At 35.0% G+C, this 12,909-nt stretch overlaps 2 protein-coding genes across 5 annotated transcripts; one reads left to right on the top strand and one right to left on the bottom strand.

Annotated features, from left to right (window-relative positions):
- Positions 1-187: 187 nt before the first annotated feature.
- LOC123007009 (sodium leak channel non-selective protein) lies at positions 188-7,060 on the bottom strand. Of its 2 annotated transcripts, none has more exons than XM_044402008.1 (23): positions 6,805-7,060; positions 6,334-6,519; positions 6,059-6,282; positions 5,881-6,009; positions 5,679-5,827; positions 5,383-5,630; positions 4,617-5,333; positions 4,156-4,568; positions 3,976-4,101; positions 3,685-3,867; positions 3,456-3,635; positions 3,154-3,406; positions 2,726-3,102; positions 2,554-2,674; positions 2,204-2,503; positions 1,958-2,152; positions 1,690-1,907; positions 1,417-1,640; positions 1,231-1,367; positions 1,044-1,180; positions 839-995; positions 514-793; positions 188-465 (listed from the first exon to the last, which is right to left on the bottom strand). In XM_044402008.1, exons 1-23 carry the CDS (start codon positions 6,907-6,909, stop codon positions 293-295), a joined length of 5,232 nt encoding a protein of 1,743 aa, XP_044257943.1. In that variant the 5' UTR covers positions 6,910-7,060; the 3' UTR covers positions 188-292. The 2 variants fall into 2 exon arrangements, with proteins under 2 accessions (XP_044257943.1, XP_044257945.1); XM_044402010.1 differs by having other exon boundaries at positions 3,997-4,101.
- A 161-nt stretch (positions 7,061-7,221) lies between these two features.
- On the top strand, positions 7,222-12,134 carry LOC123007135 (DNA topoisomerase 2-binding protein 1). Of its 3 annotated transcripts, none has more exons than XM_044402218.1 (15): positions 7,222-7,509; positions 7,557-7,696; positions 7,753-7,993; positions 8,046-8,314; positions 8,362-8,663; positions 8,715-8,803; positions 8,996-9,289; positions 9,342-10,185; positions 10,236-10,382; positions 10,432-10,721; positions 10,774-10,965; positions 11,027-11,224; positions 11,274-11,516; positions 11,564-11,784; positions 11,835-12,134. In XM_044402218.1, the coding sequence occupies exons 1-15, from the start codon at positions 7,423-7,425 to the stop codon at positions 12,031-12,033; spliced, it is 3,756 nt and encodes a 1,251-aa protein (XP_044258153.1). In that variant the 5' UTR covers positions 7,222-7,422; the 3' UTR covers positions 12,034-12,134. The 3 variants fall into 3 exon arrangements, with proteins under 3 accessions (XP_044258153.1, XP_044258151.1, XP_044258154.1); XM_044402216.1 differs by having other exon boundaries at positions 7,750-7,993; XM_044402219.1 differs by lacking the exons at positions 7,222-7,509; positions 7,557-7,696 and having other exon boundaries at positions 7,815-7,903; positions 7,968-7,993.
- Positions 12,135-12,909: the final 775 nt, after the last annotated feature.

Raw genomic sequence — 12,909 nt, 5'->3', positions numbered from 1 at the left:
ATTACTTAATGTCTATTTAAAAAAAAAAAACGAAAAGTAATAATCTTGTTAAAAAAATAACTAATGAAAAACTAGTACCTAGACGGTAGGCAAATTGCTTCTGGTTCAGGGGTCGCAACATCATAAATATTTAAACTTAGACAATTGCGTTGTTATCTGATTACTTACACACATACAAAGGTATGTATACAGACAAATGATTTTATTTCAACTACATGTCATATCTTTATTAATAAAATAATAAATACTTCCTAAAACATTTAATATGTTTGTAAACAGTTACAAGAATTATTTATTCTTCGTCACTAGACTGAGACGCATAAGCTAACTGCTCATTCCACCAATCTCTAATCTCATGCATCGCATTTGAAGCTTTTGGCACTGTCGTCTTATTATTAAATACTTCTCTCGGCATTCTATTAGCTTCATTCGTTTCATTTACATGAGGAAGATTTTTACTTACAACTAAAACATTTTTTTTTACAAAAATACTTAACAAACAATTGAAAATACCAGTTTGTCGATTATTCTTCTTTTTGGTGGAAACCCTTTCTTTCTCAGTCCGTGCTGCAGGATCGGATAAAGTCGGTGCTAAATATTTCCGTCCCGAAGTACTCCCAATACTGTCGGACCGCGGAAGTGTTACAAGTTTCTGTTTTCTAGTTTCCGTTTCCTTGACTTCGGTTTCAGCTTCTTGGTCTTGAGCCCCGTTTTTGGTTTCTTCGGTCGTTTCTGGCATATTGATGACTTCGTTGGTTGCTCGTAATCCAGCAATTAAACTGTTTTGTTGCTTCTAAAAAACAGTTGTGGGTTTAAATCAACACAATATTTAATTTACATTTGTTGATCTGATTTTCTTGAGACATCCTTCAAGCCATGTCCTAATGGTTTGTTTTGCAACTTCTTCCTCTATTATGTATTCGAATTCTTCTCTAGCTAATAATTCTTCTAATTGAAGGGCTTTTCGGATGTCAACTGACCTATACGAAAGCATACTAAAAAATCGCAATTAAGTAAATTAGAATAAAATGTTGGAATTATACTTAATAACATCGTGGAAAGTAACATCTTCTCCATTGTGTAATCGCTCCAACTCGTAACACATATGCTTGAATAAAAGTCTATCTTTTTGTGGATCAACTTCTAATCTGCCTTTTAGTAGCCGTAAAATAAATTTAACCTAAAGCTTGTTGTATTTTTTGTATGTATAATTTATGTGAAAATATTTACCCTTCGTACTGGTATGACACCTCTTTGATGAATATCAACAATATTCCAAGTGTTTTGAAAATTCCTAATATCGGCATACGATAGTAATGCATCTTCTTCGTTTGAATAAAATAAAGAAAAGTTCTCCATAATAATAGCTACAAAACGTAGATTATTCACAGTTCACTATTACTTCTTGTTGCTTACCCACTAACAAGTTTAGCACAATGTAGGTAATAATTACATAGAAAGTACAAAAATAAATCAAAGAACCAGTAAAATTGCCACAATCTGTTTGCCAATAATTATCTGCAGGGGTACAATACGGGGGCTGAATCATACAATCGTGCATTATTTTATTCCAGTCTTCTCCAGTAACAATTCGGAATAACATTGCAACTCCTGTTACAGGCGATTCAAAATTAGCTCTCCTAAAAATATTTTTTAATGGATTTTCTTTTTCAACCTGATTATTTTAACCTCCCAATTCCTTCTCCGTATTTCACAGTTCCAAAAATAATAGTTCCTGCCAAGGCGTAAAAAAATACAAGCAAAAACATCCCAAATATAATAAAAAAACTTTTGCAAACTGACACACCAACTGTAAGCATCAACATTTTAAGAGTTGCGTGTTTGCCAGTTATTGTAAAAAATCGTAATATTACTACCATAAAACCAACAAAATAAGTCAAGTCGTTCTGAAAAAACATTGATTTAGTTCAAATAAATGTAAATGTTTTCTAAATACTTTAAACATTATGTGGAAGAACATCCAAATTACTCCTGTTACTGTTACAAAAAGGTCATATCTGTTTCTTCTAGATTGCAAATAACCTCTCGGGGTAAAAGCTATATTTTTCATAACAACTTCAACTAAAAATAATAAAGTACATATCATTCCGACGGTTGCAAGAATATCTGTGTGATCGTCTTCTTTATTCCACTACAATTACCCAAAGTAAAAATAAATTAACAATATGAAAGAAACCTATACCGTGACTGCCAACAAAGCACTGTTGATCAAAACCATCATAGCTATATACCGTTTAAATTTAATATTTTGGGTTATATCATAGATAAAAGCTCTGAACTTTTTCCCATCTGGTCTTGGTGGCAGATGCAAAGGCTGTGCAATTTTTAATCTCTTTTTGAGATCGCACCATCTTCTCTGATCAACAGTGAGTAAAGCTGTTCCTTTATTCTCCGAATAATTTGCAATAACCACACCCACGAAAAGTGTCAAACCAATCATGCAACCCAAGAATATGTAAACATGAATATAAATAGCGTGGGCCTTAAATTTTTTAATTATTATTAAAAGCAAAAAAAGAGTAGGTAACATACAGGTCCTAAAGCCTTAATTAGAACATCTCTAACGTCAAGCCATCCTTTAAATGACAAGACTTCGAACAGAGTCAACATCGCGTCTCCAATATTATCAAAATTAAAACGTCTAGGGTTCGCCCTATGTGAAAATTTTAATTACAAATTTTACTAAAAATAACTTATTACTTACCAAACTCTTGGTACTAGTATTGAAGGGTAAGTTTCGTTTTCGCCGGGTGTTAGCTTCATTTTTGTTACGAAAACTCTGCGAAAAAATACTCCAACACAGTCTTTTCTTTGCGTAATACTTGGATCATTGCACCGTGCCAGTTTACCACCGTAAAGCTGGACTCCGTAACTTGCGAAAATAAACATCAAAAGTACCAAGAGAGTTGATACTAAGAGAATCTCTTTAAAGCCTCTACAAAGCTCATACACCACTTTTCTCATGTGTGGTACTAGAGTAAAAATTCGTAAAGGTCGCAAACAACGGAGAATCATCAAAAGTTGGGCTCCAGAGTTAGGAGGGACTCGTTTTGGCATCCAACACAGAAAAACAAGACTCACCTGAAATAAATTCTCTTATTTTTAATTATCAAACATATCTGTGTATCTTACAAGATAGATGAAAACATCGAGTAATGCTGCTACGTCTTTGACGTAAGCTTTAGGTGTGAAGAAAAGACCATCTGCTAGTATTTTTAACGCAAGTTCGATACTCATAAAAATAACAAAACAATATTCAGCGATTTGTAAACTAACATTTTCCATTACACGATAGTATGGAGTTTCAAACATCATCGAGAGACATGAAAGAGTCGTCATTGTTATCATTACCCAATCCAGGTAAGTTACCAAACCCAAAAAATTGCTAGAATTTTTTATTATAACACAAAATTAAGACTATTCATAAGACTCACTGAAGGCTTTTATATTTCACTTTTCGCTCCTTCCCAGTCAAGGGATCCTTCAAGCGGGCGTCATACCTGGCGTATACAATCAACTGGCAGAATTTCCTAAACCTACTTTCCCTCGGAACTGCAAATAATGGTGTATCAAAAAACGGGTGATTTTCTCTCAAATCTTCCTCTCGTTGGTTCCTAGAAGAGAAATTCAAAACAATCTAAAACTGTAACAGTTGATAAATACCTCCTCATTTCAGCTTGTTGCCTCTTTGCTTGCAACAATTTAATGTCAAGATCGTGAGGTCTTGCCCGATTTGAAGTAACTCGATTAACACCAATATCACCATTTTCCATTAAATGTTCATAGGTTTGCTTTAATTTGATCGAACCACTGCGAACACTTCGCCGAATTGATCTTGAACCAAATCTGTAACATTTATCAACTTCGATAAACTAGTATCAGAAAAAAATTAAAAAATTTTGAGTTCCAAAAAGATGTGTTTTGGAATTTTGTTGCCAATTAGACGCCACTCACTTCTTTAGATCAATACGTAACTGTTTCATACTGTTAACAGTTCCTTGAGGCTTCAAAGGGCCTTTAGTACCCGGAACTGGAATCATGGAAGAATCACCTAACATTAATCTTTGATTGTTTGAATCACTGTAATAGAATAAAATTAAAAAATATCTTTAAATTAATAAAGAGTATCATCACTTGATAATGAATGAGACAGAGGTTTTTTTAAGCTTAATATTTTCGACTCGAACTTTTGGTAAATTGTTCAAAACTTTGAGTGGCTTTTGCTTCCTATATATAATTTTTGAATCATAAGTCTCTTCGCTTAGTTTCTTGATGCCACCTTCCGAATTTTCATCTTCTTCAGTTTCGTAGACAAATTGTCTCATGAAACTTTCCCTCACTTTGGGTAAATTAAAATCTGATGGTACTTTATGTAGTGTTACCATTAGAGGGCTATCAGGAAATTTTTCAAAAATTCTCAAACGAAAAGGTAACGTTTCTTTAATTTCAGCGCTTTGTTCTCTATATTTTAACTGTTTTAATTTCTTTATGTCTTCATCTAACTCCAAGTTGTCTAAAATTACTGCGACGAACAAACTTAACACAATCTACAATTTGAAGTTATTTTTTTTATCTAAACTGATTTTTTTAAATACCAGAGTGACGAAAAGGTGATACAAAATAAAATAAACTGCAACAAGTGGTGCAAGCATTGACCTTGTCCTTAACATTGTCTCGTCCATAACTTCGACCCAAGCCTCTTGAGTCAAAATCTGGAACATGGACATGAATGCTTCGGCAAAAGTTTCAAATTTGGTAAAGTCCAAAAAACAGAAAAGTTGCATGGAGATACTTGACGAAATGATCAGCAAACACATGGTGAATATAATCAAGCTTCCCAATTTTTTTCCCGGACCAAAAATCTTGTAGACAAAGTCTTCCAAAAGAGGTGAAGCTTTAATCAATCTCACTACTCTCAAAACTTGAAAGTAGGTAAAAACACTCATGTAAAACACAGGAATGACGTGAATGGTCGTCCCTACGACTAGGAGTAGTTCAAATTTGTGTATAGAGTGTTTCCAGTAGCTCCTCCAGCCGAGACACCAAATTTTAAATATTGTTTCCAAGTCGAGAAGAATTGTAAATCCGACTTCCATGTAGTAGTACTTTTCGTAAAAAACCTCTCTTGGTCTTTCGTCATGTTTAAATCTCATTGTTGCTGTGACTATTCCATTTGCAAGTATCACCCCCATAACGATTAGTCGGAAATGGGGGGATTGTAAAATTGTATGGCAAAACTGAGGGGCAAGACCCCCGTGTTTGTTTTCGTCGAGAGTTACAAGTTTCCATCCTCTATCGTCACCAATCAAAATCTAAAACTTGTTCAATGATGATTATGCGATAAATGGAATAAATACAAACTTGAGAGGCAGTACTGTTTTGAATATGCCCTCTAACACCCCACATTTGTTGAAACTGGACTCTAATTTCGTTAAATGTTTCTGTGATGACAGCAATGAAAACGTTTTTTACTAACCAAGCCAGGAAAAAAATCATGGTACTGAAATAGAATACAGCTCGCCATCCCGGAAGAGAATCTATAGCTCTGTACATGATGAAGACCCAACCTTCTTGTGACGCCGCTTGGTACACAGTGAAAAAACTTGTAACTGAAATTTGTAACTCATGAAAAAATTAACAAAGTTTATGGATTGTACCAAATTCATCAAAACCGTTAAAACCGATTATGTATCGAGATAGGCCTTCTAATTTCATACATTTCATGCCTTTAGGGCATTGATACCCTGATGTTGGATCCAAAGAACAGAAAGTGTCAGGAATTGCAAGACTGTTGATGGTAATGTGTCTGCAATTAACCAATTAACTTTTTTTTAACTTCTGAATTTTGAAAGTACCTACTTTAAATCGGTGTTGTTAAGCACGCAATGATTTTTGAGTTCTCCAAAAAACTGGACTCCCAGAAGACCATACAGGGACATAAAAAATAGGAAAAACAAAGTTACGTTGTAAATCTGCTGACTTGAGCGCCTGAAACACGTTTTATAATTTTTGCAGTCACTTATCACAAAACTTTTACTTAAAAATTTGGTTTATCCTTGATTTAGGCATAGAGAATTTTAAGAAAACGCGCAGAAATCGTATCATAATTAAAGGTCGAGGAGCTCGTAATATAGATAAGTAACTGAAACGTGGTACTGTCCCCATAATTTCAAAAATTTGTAAAATTACTGAAATCCATAAAAAGAAAACCATACTGGCATCAAATTGACACCAGTGATCCTTTAGGTAAGGTTTTTCGCCCTAGAAAGTTAATTTGAAAGTAAGTAAAAATTCCAAATTGAAATAAGGTACCTTCAAAATGCCTCTTATGTGCATTTTGGCTACCATTTCAGAAGTGAATAAAACAGTAACAATAATATCCACGACGAATGTTATTCCTTGCATAGGAGGTATTCTTTCGAATGTCTTGGGAGTGTTGCAGCTTACGGAAGTTAAGCTCAACAAAGCACAGGTGCGCATAAGTCTTCGTACCCATCTCTGAAATTAACGTTTAAAAATGATGCAATAATTTTGAGGCAAAAGTAAGCAAAGGCCTGTTCCAGTTGAATTTTTGGTAATAGTATTGTGTTTTGTTATTTATAGTGTAAAGTGTTAAAACAAAGCATAATTTTACTTGCATGATTTTTAAATTAAAATAATTGTAACGTTTTAAAAAAGTTTATAGCGCCAATAAATAAACACCAAGACAAAATGATAAAAATTTAATTTATTAAATTAAAGTTTAACAACAATCAATTCACAACACCACGACACCTAAAATACCTTGTTGACCCATTCTATATCAGCGCTTTCATTGAACGCCTCATCTGGACCATAATCTGCCAAAACAGGCTCCCCTTTCAAGCTCTGTTTTCTCCCCAACATCATATTGAACAAAAAATAACTAACCCATAATTACCATTGTAGTTAATACTATTATTTTTGTGACCATTTAATAAATTCCTGTAGCGTCAGTGTTTAAACACGGCATTTTGCAGTAATTTTATTGTCGACCTTTAGCTCAGGGATGCTGCTTGAACTGAAATCTGGAACCCCGCTCTGATTCAAAAATCAATATTTTCTACCAACATAAAAGTAGGGGAACTGAGAGCTTTAGGTGCAAATGTTTGGGAATTTAGTGGCTCGACGTTTGATCAGGGTAGGAGAAGCTAAGAAGCTTTTTCATTGGTCCATTTTGAATGATTGTGTTCGAAGTGACAGTTAATTTTAACCAAAAAAAGTAGTGATGTTTTTTGAATTCTTATGTTAATATGATGTAATATACAATTTGTTTTTATTTATTATTGTAAAATAACGTGTTAGTGATTAAATAAACAAAACAGATCTCAAATTTGGTAGAAAGTTTATAGGTTACTGGCGGCAAAACAGAATTTTTGTACAATGGACAAAATTAGGGTGCTTTTTATATTGCCCCAGAATTGTAACGACCAGAGTGAGGCCTCGGATATCATGCTGCAAGCCTATGAGGTAATTCCAGTCAATTTATTATAATTATAACATTTGTTACTTTGTAGTTTTGTAAACAAAACGTGGTAAACGTGTCTTGGGTAAAAGAATCAAATTTTGGCTCAATAGACTTTACTAAAACCGATTTTGTCGTGTTCCAAGACTTTAAAGGCCAACATTTTGAATCTCTCAAAGAAAGCAAGTGTGCGTAAGTTTGTTTAAATCATGACAGACACCCACTTAAGAATCACCATTTTGTAGCAGAATTTTAGGACCTTGGTGTCTTTTAGTTTGTTTGATGGATGGTCGTCCTATCCCAAATTTTACATGGCCGATTTATAACGTCGCAATGGCAGGATGTGTTGTTTCCTGCTCCCACATCCCCAAAGCAAGAAAGCTTGAAATTAAAGAAAAAGTACAGTTAATGGGGGGCTGTTGCACCGATCAGTTAATATCAACTAACACACATTTAATTACAGAAAGTGTCAAGTCTGAAAAGTATTTGGTAAAGTTGGTTTTAATTTTATTTGTAATTTTGTTGTAATGATGGTCTGCAGCAAGCAGCTGAGCTAGGTTTAAAATTGATGATTTCTAAATGGGTGGACGCTGTTTGGGAGGCCAGCCAGATAAATAATGTCCATTGTGACAACGAGGAATTTAAAAAATATCGCTGTTTGCCGTTTCATAATCTCACGATTTGTTCAACTGGGTTTTCTAATATTGAAATGAGAGCAGAAGTGGCCCAAAAGGTTGCAAAAAATGGGGGTATTTTTACGGCAGCTCTTACTGTTTCGAAGACTGATGTTCTAATTGTATATGGAGTCGAGTAAGTTGAGAAATATGGGAAGTAACATCATAGCAAATCGGTTGTAGGGGTGTTTTAAGTAAAAAGTACAAAGCGGCAAGAACAAACCCAAACATTTATTGCGTAAGCGTTGATTGGATAAATGATAGCATAAAAAAGGGCTATGCCTTGTCTCATTCTTTATACACAGTTAAAAAAGGCACTTCAACACCTAGTAAAGAGAATGAAACATGTCCGGATTTTTCAATGATAAGTGCTATAGGAGATAACAACACAACAAAGCGCAGTATATTTGAAGAAACTGTGATGCAAAAAAACACACAGTCGTCACCTCTTGCAACAAATAGGATTTCTCCAAATAAAAGAAAATGTAATTATCTATAACTTGACTACAATTGTGTTTTTTACTACTGATTTTTAGACGCAGTTAACGAGGAAACGGGGAAAATAATTGACGGACTTGATATAAAAAAGGCCAAAACGGCAGGTCAATATTTGGATGGGTGCAGTGTATGTATTTGTAGAATTTGTAGAAAAGTAGTTATCTAAACATAGACAGCGTTAACTTTGGTAGTTGCCCATAAGGTGGCGCTAGTTGTGCTAGATTGAGTGTCAATTGCAAAAACAGTATCAAAACGTTTCAAATATATTTTTGTTTATGATTAATATAATTATAAAAATATTAGAAATTTGATTTTAAAGGTCTACTTGGCGGGTTTCAAGCCGGAACAACGAGAGAAACTGGCAAAAATCCTAAATTTGAGCGGTGCCACCAGATACGACGACATTTCAGACCGCCTCACTCACATAATTGTGGGCGACACGTCTTGTCCTGAAGTGAAAATAATAAAAGCAAAAAATTACTCGGTCTCACTTGTTTCCATCCATTGGCTTTTGAACAGTATGGAGCAACAGCAAGTTGCCGATGAGGAAAATTATTTAATTAATTTACACGATTCGGATAGAGAGCATTTCAGTTCGCCTCTTGGACGAAAAGTACACTTAAATTTAATCTTATTGTTGCACAAAACGTACACGTTGATTGTAGGGTCTCACTTTACTCAGATCTACCAAAACCCTCACTTCAAACGATTTGGAAACTGCAAATGCGGCTTCAAACAATTTGAGTGAGATAGAACTAGACACTGAATTAATAATGCAACAGTACCGCAAAGCAGTAACAAATAGTGAAGAAACAGATACTTTAGTTCAGATGATGAATGCCGATAGTAAATTTAATTTGGATGCATTGGAAAGACGCAATTCGAATTCAGATGTCTCGAGTCAAAATTCAGAAGTGGATAAAACGAGTCAGGATACGAATATTTTCTACACGAAAAAATTTGTTTTGGTGAATTTATCATTTGAAGAATCCCAATCTCTAAAAGAACATATTGAAAGTGCGCTCGGAACAATCATGACAAAGACATACAAAGGCATTCCCGATTACGTTGTGGCTCCGATGTTCATCAAAACCCCAATCCAAACCTCCGCACTTGAAACAGTCAACAGTTTATGGGTTTATGAATCGATTCAAGAATGTGAAGAAGTTTCTATATCATACTATCACCGCCCCTTGGTCATTTGTGACTCCTCACCTCTAGAAAATTGTATTGTGACTATTAGTGGTTACACATCTTTTGAAAGAAATTTCTTAAAAGAATTAATTGAAGCTTTGGGAGGAACGTCACAGGAACAGTTCGCAAGGGTCCATTGTATTGATAAAAATGTCCAAGCTTCGACTCACTTAGTCAGTTTGGAAGCAGACGGGAAGAAATATCAGGCGGCTGTAAAGTGGGGGCTGCCGGTAGTGAAAAAAGACTGGTTGTTCGAATGCGCCAAAAGCGGAAAACGGGAACCCGAAGATGAGTTTTTGCTCGGCGAAGCCAAAAGTAATCGACACATATTTTTTTTCTGTGTTTGTACTAAAATACAATTCTAGCACCCAGTAGGAGTGTTACGACTCCTTGCGAAACCAAGACAAGTAGAGTATTGAATTCAGACAAAAAAATCACACCTATTTCTATGTCGAGTAGTCGAAAAATGACACCGTTAAGTCAAATGCAACCATTAGATATCAGCACATCCGGTAATTTTGTATTGATGATAGTTTTTTTCGCTTATCTGTCATTTCTTAGAAAAAACTCCAACAAACCACCGTTGTCTTAACGGAGTTGTCGAAACTCCCGATCCTTGTAGCCAAGTGACTCCAATCAACAAATTAATGGAAGAAGTTCGAAAAACTAATCTTTTAGGAACTCCTCAAACACCAACGATGCCTAAAACTTGGTACGACGTTGATACACCCGAAAGCCCTTTTGGTGCATTTATCCGACCACACTTATCACCTAAATCGAAAAAAGAGTTGATGCGTTACATAAATCGCATCCCGGATTTTGTACCACCTCCTAAAGAGAGGAAATCGACTGTATGTTAGTCATTTTGGTTTTAAATATAATAATGTAATATTTTTTAATCAGCCGTTATCGGAAGTAAAGCGTCGATTTTGGAAAAAATTCTTAGGACAGCAGGACAGTCCACTTTCTTCCAGGATTAAACCTGAGGCATCTACTAGTGGAGCCGCAGACTTTGAAATTAATTTTGATGAAAACAGTAATGATAATAATGTGAGGAATCCTCAACCTGAACGTGATAGTGATACTACTTCGGAGGTAAGTGCGATATGTGTTTAGTCTGCGGTCCGCGTCATATAACACACTCTTCGAATTGCAGGCCAACACTCAAAATTTGTTTGTAAACACGAAACTTAAGCAAATTGAAGACATGGTAAATACAATTAATGATAACCGGAGGGGTAGTCGAGGGTTTCAGTCGACTGTATCCGCGGAAGGTTTTTTAGTTGGCAGTTCGGCGGTGAAAGACTCCCAACCCTTCTCAGTTGGGTGGGATTATGAGGAAAAAATATCGGTCGTAAGTCACAATTCACATGTCTTAAAAGTGTTCCATGATGAAATTCCAGCAACAAGTCAGAATATTCATGATTTCTGGCTTGAATAACGACGAACGCCAGGCTATCATTGCAAAAATCGAAAGTCTAGGCGGCCAGGTGTCCGATTTAAATTCATTCGATCCTAAATGTACTCATTTGATATGTCCCAAACCGGCGCGAAACGAAAAAACCCTCTCTTGTATGGCTTCGGGAAAATGGATACTTCACATATCTTACGTTGATAAGTGTGCCTCGGCGGGAAAATTTCTACCTGTATGTTGCTCACATTCAACTGTGTTTTGGTGAAACGGTTTTTGCAGGAGGAAGAATTCGAGTTTGGCAATCCCAAAGCCAAAGAAAATATTAAAGTGTTTGATAAGGAAAACGAATTTAAAATGCAGTCGATACATTGGTGGCGGAAAGAAATATCGAGAAGAGGATATGGCGCATTTAACGATATGCGTGCTATAGTTGTAGCGCAAAAGAAAGAGCCGATTGTGAGAGTTATAGAAGCGGGAGGAGGGCAAGTCTTGGATGTTGTGTAAGTTGAAAATTTTGACAAGGTTTTGGGGCTTTACAAAAGTGTTTTAGGCCCCCTTTTAAAGATTCCGTGCATGCGACACATTGTCTTCTGGAAATTAGAAGTGTCCCCGACTTCAGCGTCTATATTCCGTTGGCGCAACAAGGGATTTTGTGCCTAAATACTCTGTATATTAGCGATTTTTTGTATAGGACTAACAAGGATGTCAAGGATGCGGTTGTGCCACATTTAACCAAGTATTATACGTAATCTCTGCTGTTTTTACTAGGGTAATAAGTTATTGTGTTCCTTGCTTTTAATTAATCTGTATATATTTTGACTTACATTGTTTTTAAATACATCAATAATTTGTAAAATGTGTTTTCTTTAATACTTAAAAACAAACCATTAATGAAAGATAAAAAATTGCTACAATTGACGGAAGCATACCTACGATAAAAAAACTGTGTATTGGAAATTGTGTTAACTTCATTTAACAACAGTTAACGATTCTTTACAGAATTAAATAATGAAATGCCAGTCATTTCAATGCATGTTTTAATAGCTTAATTAATTTTTGGTTCTCTCGTTTAATATAAATTAAAATATCAAGCAACAAGAATCGTTATTTATAACAAGGAATGGGAGTAATGCTGCGGGAATAAAATAACTCAAATGAAAAATAATTTACAATGAATATGTATGGCTACCAATAAACATTTAGCTGGAAAGCCTTGTATGTACCATACCATTTAAAGAAAACGTGATTCTCGTGTATCTTATACAATACCTAGATGAAATAACCTAAATGCAATAGGTTCGTCAAGATCATTATCTATTTTTGTCTTGTTGATTTATACGACACCACACAGCTTGTCGTGTAATACCTTTGTAACAATTAACAGTTTTAACTGATTTATTACACTGTGATTCACATTACATAATTACAAAGGCGTTAAAGTAAATTTCGTGGTCGAGTGGTTTAATCAAGCCAAGATTTGAGGTCTTGAGATGGAGAGGCGATTTTCAATACACGTAATTTGTCCTATTCAAATAATCTCCTCCCTCTGTCCTTCTTTATCAAATGTCTTGTCTTGTAACTCAAGCTATGTTTTTATTAATAAAATATCGGAAAATGTAAATATG

Source organism: Tribolium madens, unplaced genomic scaffold (assembly GCF_015345945.1).
Source record: "Tribolium madens isolate multiple individuals breed KSU strain unplaced genomic scaffold, Tmad_KSU_1.1 Scaffold_3;HRSCAF=73;Tcas5.2_LG2, whole genome shotgun sequence".
Classification (NCBI taxonomy): Eukaryota; Metazoa; Arthropoda; class Insecta; order Coleoptera; family Tenebrionidae; genus Tribolium; species Tribolium madens.
This window is presented reverse-complemented; position numbering and strand designations above follow the sequence as displayed.

Excerpts from the sequence above, each read along its gene's own strand:
- LOC123007009 (XM_044402008.1), bottom strand. The coding sequence starts at position 6,909 with ATGATGTTGGGGAGAAAACAGAGCTTGAAAGGGGAGCCTGTTTTGGCA. Across the intron at positions 6,520-6,804 it reads ATATAGAATGGGTCAACAAG|AGATGGGTACGAAGACTTAT; the intron begins GTATTTTAGGTG and ends CGTTAATTTCAG. Across the intron at positions 2,153-2,203 it reads GTGCTTTGTTGGCAGTCACG|TGGAATAAAGAAGACGATCA; the intron begins GTATAGGTTTCT and ends GGGTAATTGTAG.
- LOC123007135 (XM_044402216.1), top strand. The coding sequence starts at position 7,423 with ATGGACAAAATTAGGGTGCTTTTTATATTGCCCCAGAATTGTAACGAC. Across the intron at positions 7,697-7,749 it reads CTCAAAGAAAGCAAGTGTGC|CAGAATTTTAGGACCTTGGT; the intron begins GTAAGTTTGTTT and ends ACCATTTTGTAG. Across the intron at positions 10,186-10,235 it reads TTTGCTCGGCGAAGCCAAAA|CACCCAGTAGGAGTGTTACG; the intron begins GTAATCGACACA and ends ATACAATTCTAG.